This window comes from Chiloscyllium plagiosum, chromosome 7, assembly GCF_004010195.1.
Source record: "Chiloscyllium plagiosum isolate BGI_BamShark_2017 chromosome 7, ASM401019v2, whole genome shotgun sequence".
Classification (NCBI taxonomy): domain Eukaryota; kingdom Metazoa; phylum Chordata; class Chondrichthyes; order Orectolobiformes; family Hemiscylliidae; genus Chiloscyllium; species Chiloscyllium plagiosum.
In genome coordinates, this window is record NC_057716.1 from 28,186,563 (window position 1) to 28,197,580 (window position 11,018).

General features: G+C 46.3%; 1 protein-coding gene across 4 annotated transcripts in view; it reads left to right on the forward strand.

Moving 5' to 3' along the window:
* The first annotated feature begins 1,502 nt into the window (after positions 1 to 1,502).
* Positions 1,503 to 11,018, forward strand: part of LOC122551435 (fibronectin-like) — a 95,700-nt gene continuing 86,184 nt past the window's right edge. For 2 of the 4 annotated variants that reach the window (XM_043693335.1, XM_043693336.1), the window contains exons 1-5: positions 1,503 to 1,850; positions 5,079 to 5,207; positions 6,383 to 6,520; positions 7,740 to 7,871; positions 9,818 to 9,955. In XM_043693335.1, coding sequence (XP_043549270.1) covers positions 1,736 to 1,850; positions 5,079 to 5,207; positions 6,383 to 6,520; positions 7,740 to 7,871; positions 9,818 to 9,955 — 652 coding nt within the window. In that variant the 5' untranslated portion in view covers positions 1,503 to 1,735. The remainder of the gene's footprint in view (positions 1,851 to 5,078; positions 5,208 to 6,382; positions 6,521 to 7,739; positions 7,872 to 9,817; positions 9,956 to 11,018) is intronic. The other 2 variants (XM_043693337.1, XM_043693338.1) reach the window with 1 other exon arrangement.

The window sequence follows — 11,018 nt, forward strand, 5'->3', positions numbered from 1 at the left end:
TGTGATATTTTAACTTTGCACACCCCAGTCCAACACCGGCATCTCCAAACCCAAACAGCAGTATTTTGCTCCTGCAAATTTGCAACTTTCGTGGGGGGTGGGCGTACTTTGCAAACAATGGAACACTGTCGAGTTGGGAGTTTTGTAACATTTTATTTTATACCAGGTTGTGTCTGGTTTGCTGCAGAGTCCCAGTGCTGGTGAGAGACCCGGTGTAAAAGGGATCACTGTCAAAAAGTAAATCTTAAACGGAAAGAAATGCAGGAAAGAGGCCAAGCAGCAAGAGAAACCGACTTGTTTCAAACGGGGATGACCTCTCAAGGCCAGGTCATCAATCTTACACATTAACTGTTTCTCTCCACAGGTGCTGCCTGACCTCCCGTGTTTGTTTGTTTCTTGCAATCTTGTTTTTTTTCCCCAACATCCCCAGTTTTTTTTTCAAACCTTTGTTCGCATAAAAATATATCTCCCACTTCGTGGGCACCAAAAGCGACGATTCTAACTCCCACCTTTCAACAGAATAGACAATGTAAAATACTTGGGGAGTGAGTTTAAAGATTCAATGTCTGCCTCACACTTCTTCGTTGCGAGTGTTTATTGCGGCGGGGAGGTTGTCACTCGCTTATGATCGAGTGCCCAGTCTGTCTCGGTTTATGTCTGTAAACCCCCCCCACCCACCAACCTCCTTTGTCGTCGAGCCCCGCCGCCCTCACCCCCCTTTGCTCCTTTTTCGCAGACCGAGTTCATGTAAAATTCACACAATGATTATATATATATATATAATCAGCTTTGCAGACATATTTGGACAAATCTATACCTCATGTTTTTGGATTCAATGTTTGCAGATCTCATGGAGGAATTGTGTGTGTATGGGGGTGACTTTAAAGATATTTAAGTATTAACTCGAACACTTTTTCGTCTTAGTTGCCGCCTCAATCGCCCCCTTGACTTTCGAACGCATGCTCTGCCTCAGATTTGCAGTCCCTTCAACTGGTAAAAGGAGCCCAGATTAGCTGTACCTAAAAAAAATAGTCTTCCAGTCCTTCCCAGCAGTGATTTGTCAAGTTACTGTTCAGTAAAGGCACTCGCAAGTAAACAGCTGGCAGGAGAGAAGCTGGGTTCAGTTAAATCTGTGTTTTTTCTTCTTTGTTGCAATGTGTAGAATACTTCAGTATGAATTTCCTGTCTTTAAAGACGAGCGGTGAATCACTTCACACAATGACTGCCTTGCCTTATGTGGGATGTCTGTTGTGGAGCGCAGGATTGGCTCAGGGATGCGGTGCCCCTTTAAGAGAGATGCCTGATGTCTGATAAGTGTCTGAACAGGCTTTTTTTTCACCCCAAAGTCCTCAAGTGATGTCAGAGGCAGACTTGTAAATATTATTGATGTGGTCCAAGTGAGACCCCTCCTCCCCCTGCACTTCCAAAGGTCCACCCATCCCGTCCGGGCACAGGCTGCAGAATGTTATAAAGAGGGCTGCAGAAGCAAACACTCGTTCACTCACTGGCCAAAGGTGCGCTGGGAGGTGTCTTTTAGCTTCTCTCTCTCTCTGGCCTCTCGTTTTCTTGCTCTTGTATTCCCCCAACCTCTCTCTGGACCAGTCCCCTCTGTCCCTGCTTCTCTCTCTCTCTCTCCCTTCTCCTTTTCAGCACGGTTGGGGGTATTTCTCAGACATCTTGGCCGTCTTTCAGTGGAGGCTCTGAAAGTGGGCAGCGGGGAGCTGGTGCCTGGAAAATGCACCACTCCACAGTCGGGGTCTTGTTGTTGGCCGTGTGTCTGAATGCAGCCAGCGGCCATGTCGGCAAAAGTAGGAGGCAGAGTCCATACGATGGAGGTACCCAGAATCAGAGTAAGTCTTCCACAGGAAGAGAATCCGGTTTAAAGTTTTTTAACGTACCCGTGAAACATTTTCTTTTCCCTTACAGAATGTGCATTCAAACTCTTCCAACGTTTTCTGAACATGTGCATTATAATGTTCTGCAGGGACGTTGCTTTTGCTCTGTTGTTAGCCACTCCAACATGATGTTGAGATGCTTTCCTACAGTTAAAATCCGGAGTGAATCAGGCTTTTAGCGGCGGAGCGACTGCAAATTTTTTCTTGTGTCGCGGATCATTTGGAAAATAGCTTTCAAGAGAGCCAGTACACGCAGTAAGGGGCCGAATGCCCCCTATGTTTGTTGCACAGCACAAGGGGTTAAATGCAGTGTGACTGCGAGGGCATGTACCCGTCACCTAACTTTGGTTCTCGGTTTGTCCCTGTCGCCGCCAGTTTAGGAGGTTACAATCTGACCCGTTTCTGTGCTTTATCCCTTAACGTCAACCACATTTTTGAAGTCTCCATTTCAGGCTTGAAGAACAAGGGCATCAAACGACCTTTGTCCCTCTCTCTCCACAGATGTTTCCCGACTACTGGGTGGTTCCAGTGTGCTTTCTCCAGCAGCCAGCATTTGTTTTTTTTTTAAAAATGTGACATCTTTATTTGGGGCGAGAAGGAGAAAGACAAATGGTTTCTTTGTAATCTTCAACTCAATAATCTGGGGAAGATGTTTTTTTTTGAAAAAAATACAGCACGAACGTTTTTTTTTGCAAACATTCACGCTTTGTGTTGCAAATTTTGATGCTATTGTTCGGGCTGTTCAGCAACAGAAGCCAACACATCCTGACCCAGAACTCCCATTGGGGGAGGGGAATTGGAGGGGGGGGGGGGGGGGGAGAACTGGATGAGGGAGGGTTTAGAAACTGCCTGCTTCCTGAATTGGGGTGATTGAGGCATGCATCTCTTTTCAATTGAGCAGACTCCACAGCTTAAAGCTAGCATCCACCCTGAGCTGCTTTTATATTGGAGTTTGGTCTGTCAACTGAGAACACACACCCTCCATTCGCTGACAGATCCACTCAGATGGGTGGACAGTCCGGTGGAAGTTTAGTCTGGAATGTTTGTCTTTGGGTTAGTTGGAGGGAGCTTTTCCAGCTAATTTGCAGATGTAGTTTAAATTAAGCAATTCTGAATGAGACACAGCCACTTGGCTAGAAATCTGGAAGGAAATATTCTGGGATTCCACAGAATTGTTGAATGGTTTAGGGCAAGAGGCCATTTGATGCTTTATGTCTATACAAGCACTTCTCTAAGATTCGCAAGTGCCACACCCACTGCCTTTACTCCCACTGCCTTTACCTTTTGTTCACGTAATGGGACTTCACGGTGATTACCGCTTCTGCCTCACTACGCCAGGGATCTGGGTTCAGGTCCACCCTCGGGCGACTGTCTGTGTGGGGTTTGCACATTCTCCCCGTGTCTGCATGGGTTGCCTCCCCCAGTCAAACAATGTGCAGGTTAGGTGGATTGGCCATGCTAAATTGCCCATGGTGCCCAGGGATGTGCAGACTGGGTGGGTTAGCCATTGGGAAATGCAGGGTGACAAGGATTCGGGTGAGTGTGGGTGGGATTCTCGTTGGAGGATCAGTGTGGGCTGGATGGTTTGCCCTCACACTGTAGGGGTTCTGTGATGATGATCAAATTATCCTCTTGAAAGCCAAAAACTGAGTGCATTCTCAGGTGGAGTATTCCAGATCCTAACCACTTGCTGTGTGATCGAAACGGTTCCTTTGTGTCGCTGTTGCTCCTTCAGCCACTCATCTTAAATCAGTATCCTCTGATTCTCAATCTTTCAACCAGTCCCTGTCTACTTGGTCCATAGCCCTCAGGCTTTCGAACACCTCCAACAGATCTTCCCTTAGCCTGCTCCACTGCAGGATGTGTGACCTCAGTTTCTCCATGTGACTGAAGATCCCTTTATTCTTTGCAACCATTCTCGTGAATCCTCTATATTCTCCCTCATACCTTCATACTAAAAGGTCAGTCAATCAATGTCTGTGAAGAGAAATAATATGATTTCATTCTCACACATTTTCCTTGATTTTATGGTTTGACTGTTTGTTGGTTGCATCACTTGTAAGGGAAGAGTGAGAGTTGAAGATGCATGTTGGGGTCTGGATTGACAGGGAATTGAACAGTGTAATCCTAATGGGTTTGTTAGAAACAAGAAGAGGTTTATTAATCAGAGCAAATGAGCTTATGCAAAAGCACAGCACTGGAAGATGCTGAAAATCTGAACTAAAAGCAGAAGATGATAGGAAAGGTGGCTATTTGCACCCATGAAGAGAGAAATAAGAGTTTGGGGTGTATTCCCCCCAGCCATTGAAAGTCATAGCTCACCTCATGAGTGCCTGCATTTGACAAGCAATTGCATTTTACTGGGACCACAGGGTCCTGCACTTGGTCTGCATCTTGCCTACTCTGAGAAGGTTAGTGTGCACTCCACAGAAGGTCATAGAGCACCAAGAGGTGGAACTGCAGGATTCACTTTGAAGGGTTGGATAGGGCAGCGCAGTGTAAAATTAAGCTGCATTGTTGCCAATGAATTTGTGACTCGGGATTTGTTCCAGGCTCCTGAGTTTCTTTGAGGAGAAAGTGAGGACTGCAGATGCTGGAGATCAGAGCTGAAAATGTGTTGCTGGAAAAGCGCAGCAGGTCAGGCAGCATCCAAGGAGCAGGAGAATCGACGTTTCGGGCATAAGCCTGAAGAAGGGCTTATGCCTGAAACGTCGATTCTCCTGCTCCTTGGATGCTGCCTGACCTGTTGCGCTTTTCCAGCAACACATTTTCAGTCCTGAGTTTCTTTGTCGGGAAAATGCAGCCTGTTATTTAAGGGTTGACGACCCTTCTCCAGAATTGGAAAAGAACCTCTGAAATATCTATGATTAACTCTCTCTGTCCCTCTGGATCCATTTCATCTGATGAAGAAGCAGTGCCCTGAAAGTTTGTGATTCCAAGTAAACCTGTTGGACTATAACCTGGTGTCATGTGACTTCTGACGTTTGCCCACCCCAGTCCAATACTGGCATCTCCAAGTCTCACCTCTAAAGATGAGTTTGTATTCCATGAACTGAGAGTTCAGATCTGAGACATAATCTTTCTGTCCACAGATGCTGAATGTTATTAGTCTTGCAATGCATCTGGTCTTTTGGGAGCTATTTAATTGATGGCATGTGTGCTTTCTACTCTGTCCCTGTTCAGATTATTGTGTAGACAATGGGAAGATTTACCACGTCAACCAGCAATGGGAGCGTACTTACATGGGCCGTGTCATGATCTGTACCTGTTATGGGGCAGGGCAAGGTTGGAATTGTGAATCGAAGCCTGACGGTAAGTTATTAGTTAAAAGAGCTAGTAACACTGCATTCCTAATAATGAAACTTGGAATCTAGCACTATCTCCTAACTGTACACAGTCCTCATCCAGAGATACAAAAGTAAAGTTTAAGAGCGAGTGTATCAGCATATTAACTAATGTGTATTACAGTGTCAGTGTTATTAACCCAGTGTGTTACAGTGTCGGTCTATCAAGCCAGTATGTTACAATATCAGTATATTAAGCCAGTGTGTGACAATGTCAGTATATTAACTCAGTGCGTTACAGTATCAGTATATTAACCCAGTGTGTGACAATGTTGGTATATTAATTCAGTGCTTTAAAATATCAGTATATGTACAGCACGGAAACAGACTCTTCTGTCCAACTCATCCATGCCGACCAGATAGCCTAAATTAATCTAGTTACATTTGCCAGCATTTGGCACATATCCCTCTAAACCCTTCCTATTCATATATCCATCCAGATACCTTTTAAGTGTACCAGCCTTCACCACATCCTCTGGCAGCTCATTCCATACATGTACCTCCCTCTGCGTGAAAAAGTTGCCCCTTAGGTCTCTTTTATATCTTTCCTCTCTCACCCTAAACCTATGCCCTCAAGTTATGGACTCCCCCACCCCAGGGAAAAGACCTTGTCTCTTTACCCTATCCAAGACCCTCATGTTTTTATTCACTCTACCAATGTTAAGTCTCATTATATTACAGTCCAGTGCATTTCAGTAGGAGTGAACATCTCACTGTGTTGCAGCATTACTGTACAGTATCAGCGTTTGTAATAATGCATTACATTACCAATGGTACGGCATCTCCTAAAATACAACAGTGACTGCACCTCATTGGTTGCCAAAGCACAATGGAACAGTCTGGCATTGTGAAAGGTGCTATGTAGGTACAAGCACTTTCATTTTTAATATCTGCACAGATCTTCTGTGTCCCAGCCCAGTAAAGTGCCAGATATTGTGTGGTTCCCTTAAGCACAGCCTGATTGCTGGATGTCAAATGGGACTCTGTAGATGGCACTCAAGAGACCAAGCTCAGAGTTGAGACAGGTATTATACCCTTCAAGAGGGCAGTTTGTGGGTGCGGTGTGGTGGGGTGTTGCAGTGGGCAGATGGTCATTCTCAAATTGAAAAGGTCTTCCTGACGACTATGTTTCAATTTGTGCAGTTGAGGAGATGTGCTATGACCAGTACACTGGGACCAGGCAACGTGTTGGTGATACCTGGGAGCGGCCAAAGGATGGCATGATTTGGGACTGTACCTGCATCGGAGCTGGCAGGGGGAGAATCAGCTGTACCATTGCAAGTAAGGAGGATGGGTGTGGGGCATTGTGGGCGATCAAGTGAGTGCGGGTAGGTGACCAGGGCTATTATTGTGGGACTGTACCTATTCCGAGTTCCCACTTATCAGAATCCCTCTTGGTATCTATTCCTTTGTGCTTTTGGTGCTCTGACCTCTATGCAAATGCCCTGAGGAGTTTTGCCTTGCTTTCTGTGTTGTCACATGCACAGTGAAGGGGTCTGTGTTTTAAAAAGGGGAAATGTGCTGCAGTATGCCTTCTGTCAGGCATGACAAGCACAGCTGACCTCTGATCTTTCAAAGGATCTGGCACAAGTTCCTATCCAATTAAGGAAGTTTTCATCGGAGGGTTTGTTACCAGTGAGCCCCTTCCTGTTTTAAATCTCAGTCCTCTCCCTGATCAGAGAAACTCATTGCTTTCTGCTCTTGTCAACAATATTCCCTTCCGTCCTTTAAAATTCCATCCCTTTTCAGAAATAAGATCTGTTTTGGGATATCCCCTCCCATTTCTGGACTCTTACACCCCCAGTCTCCCCGACCTCTCTCATAATTCCCAATTGCTGTGGATTACTCCTTTAACACACAACCCCAACCCCTAACCCCTTTGATTCCCTCCCCAACATCTCCTGGACTCCCTCCACCTCAAGAATTCTTCATTCCCCCCACTCCAAACTCCTCCAATTCTCTCTCAGAACTCCTTCAATTTCTCCCCCATCCAGACTCCTCCAATTCCTCTACCCCCTTTGAGACTCCTGCAATTCATCCACTCCAGATTCCTCCAGTTACCCCCACCAGACTCNNCAGACTCCTCCAATTCCCTCCCCCCAGACTCCTCCAATTCCCTCCCTCCAGACTCATCCAATTTCCTTCTCCAGACTCCTCCAATACCCTCCCTCCAGACTCCTCTGACCCATCAGGACCTTCCTACCAGGACCCCTCCCAGGGTTCATCTGTTGCTCTGTCACTCTGATGTTTGCCAGCTGGTTGAAACTGATGCTTCCCAGTCCAATCCAGTTCATTGCACATGGTCCGACTGCCGTTATGGTCTCTTTGGAGGGACCTTGTTGTCAGTGTGAAGATAATAAAAGGTATGGGTAACGTCAAACCCTGCACATGCTACATTGATCAGAGGCCTCCTGACAAGGAGGTGTTGATCAAATCCTGAATCGAACTCTAGGGCAGTTTGTAACGGTCTTCATTGTTGCTGCCCTCCTGTGTTCCACAGACCGCTGCCATGAGGGTGGTCAGTCCTATAAGATCGGTGATACCTGGCGAAGACCTCACGAGACCGGTGGCCACATGTTGGAGTGTGTTTGCCTTGGAAACGGGAAAGGCGAATGGACCTGCAAGCCAATAGGTAGACCATTCTGTCATAAAATTGAAACCAATATGTGTAAACGATTTTCTTTTCCTGGCACAAGGTTTTTGGTTCTAAACAACTGGCTGACAATTTTGCAAAGCCTTTACAAGAGCTCACTCAGGTTACTTATAGCCAGATTGATGCACTAAGGTCAGACTAGGTTTGGAAGTTTTTTCTGCGTTGGCAAAGAGTGAGAGTGGGTTGGAATGGACTGGTGCTCTCAAAACATAGGAACACAAAACCTCCAGGCCACCTTGACTGTCTGTTGGATCACATTGTCCTATGGAACATATGATTGACATTGTCCAGAGAAAGACAGATAGCCACATAGGCTACAGTGAGGACCAATTGACTGTTAACACAGTCCACTGGAGGCCAGGTGGTCATGTGATGATTAACACTGTTCCCCTAGAGGTCATGTGACAATCAACAGTGTCTGCTGGAGGCCTCGTGGTCATGTGATGTTTTACATTGTCTAAAGAAAGCCAGTGGTCATGTGACAATCAGCACTGTCCACTGGAGGTCTGGTGGTCATGTGACAGTCAACCCAGTTCATTGGAAGCCTGGTGTCCTGTGTCAGTCAACTCTCTCTATTGGAGGCCCGGTGGTCATGTGATGATTTACACTGTCTAAGGAAGGCCGGTGGTCATGTGACAATCAACACTGTCCATTGGAGGCCAGATGATAATGCACAGCACAGTCCACTGGAAGCCTGGTGATCAAGTGACAATCAGTATGGTCCACTGGAGGTCATGTGACAGTCAAAACTGTCCACTGGAAGCAAGGTGATCATGTGACCCAACAGCATTGTCCCCTGGAGGCCAGATGGTCATGTGACAATTAACACTGTCAACTAGAGCTCAAGTTCACTGACATAACCTGTTTGTCTCTGGATAGGATATGTGCATTTGAATATTAATTCAATTCTCAATGTACTCCTGAAATTTGTGTCAGTTGATGAAAGGCTGTTTCGCTCTAATGGCTGAACCATGGCATGTCAGCTGTGTCTCAGAGGAGCCTTCTCACAGCAAAACAGTGAATACATAATCACAGATGACAATCCAGTGGACAGCTAAGGAAGGGTTGCACTGTTAGAAGTACTTTCTTTCAGATGCGATGTTCAACTGAGACCTCGGTTACCCCCCTCGGGTGATGAGAAAAGATCCCCCAGCTTGAGAGGACTGGGGAAGTTCACTGAGTTCACCCTGTGACTTAACCACTGCCTATCCCTCAGCCAACATAGTGCTTGCTTCCAAAATTTTGGCAAGTATTCACAATGACAGAAATGTTAGAATATGCAAGGGTTATGAATGGTGTAATATTCTTTCCCCGTCCCTTCCCATAAAAAAAAACGAAGTTGAAAACTTGATTCTGTGGAGAGATAGAAGCTTGATAATGAACAGAGCTATGATGCAGTAACTCAGTTAATCACTGGTGCTCTCAAAACATAGAAACACAAAACATCTTGACTGTCTGCTGGATCATATTGTCCGAGGGAACTTCCTGCCTGAATCATCGATTTTCCTGCTCCTCGGATGCTGCCTGACCTGCTGTGCTTTTCCAGCACCACTCTGATCTTAACTTTGATCACAGCATCGTTTGAGCCACTCAATCTTGCTTTCAGTTGATGCTGTCTGCTGATCTCAAGCTCAGTAAGGGCAGGATTGATTGAGCTGGTTTCAGTCTCTGGGGAGTTGCAAAGGGCAGCCCGCTGTTAGTGTACCTGATCGCTGGAAAGAGCAAGTAAATGGCCAGTGATTGAGGGCAGGATTGGCACGGCTGATGCCACCACTCCCTCCCTAAAGCAATAGCCCGTTGGCATTCCCTGCTCAAGCCCACACACACGGATCAGGTGCTGTGAGCAGAGGGAACAAGGCAGGATGGAAAAACAGATGGAAAATGACCTGGCTCGGAATCTAACCCAGCACTTTGTGTTTACACAGCGGAGAGGTGCTATGACAATGTAGCAGGTTCGACCCATGTTGTTGGCGAGACCTGGGAAAGACCATACCAGGGCTGGATGATGATGGAGTGCACGTGTCTGGGAGAAGGCAGTGGACGAATCACCTGCAGCTCAAGGAGTAAGTTCAGCTTTTGTCTTTTTAAGGTGACCTTATTGCACTCTAATTAAATCATTCATTAAACTGCTGGACAGGTCCAACCTGCCGAATTTGGGTGTTTTACCACAGTTGAAACTACTGCCTCCGGTGGATGGGTCCGGAATTGCACTATCGTTCACGCTTTTGAAAAGCCTTTTGAGATTTGGGGTGACGTTTCAGAAATGTGATCACTAGTTTTTTTAATTGATGGAAAAGAAAGGTGGGTTGATGGAATTAAGTTACTAATCAACGGGGGCAGCATGGTGGCTCAGTGGTTAGCACTGTGCCTCATAGCGCCAAGGATCCAGGTTCGATTCCAGCCTCAGGCAACTGGTTTACACCTTCGAGTGCTCTGGCTTACTCTCATTGCCCAAAGATTTGACGATTAGGTGGATTGACCGTGCTAAATTGCCCATAGTGTGCAGGCTAGGTAGATTAGCCACGGGAAATGCAAGGTTACAGGGTTAGGTTGGGGCTGGGATACTTTCTAAAGGGTCAGTGTGGACTCGATGGGTTGAATAGCCTGCTTCCACACTGTAGATAACAAGCCTTTGGATGGCCAAACAGGCTGGACTGAATGAGCTTCCTTCTACTCTTGTGTTTAAAAGACTTCATTAGAGAAGAGAAATACATAACCCGTTAATGGATTACTACCTAGTGGCAGAGCTGCAGGCCATGATGAGAGATAGGGATAGGCAAAGCCATGGAGGGTTTGGAAGCCAAGGTTAGAATGTTAAAATCAGGGTGACACACTATTGGTTGTCAGCGTGTTTCAGTGAGCACAGGGCAGACATCTGAAGTCATACCAGGGTATGAGTTAGAACATGATGGCAAAACTGTAGATAACCTGAGTGTCGTGGAGAATAGAATGTGTTCTGGATCAGTGGTGCTGGAAGAGCACAGCAATTCAGGCAGCATCCAACGAGCAGCGAAATCGACGTTTCGGGCAAAGGTCCTTCATCAGGAATAAAGGCAGTGAGCCTGAAGCGTGGAGAGATAAGCTAGAGGGGGGTGGGGGTGGGGAGAGAGTAGCATAGAGTACAAT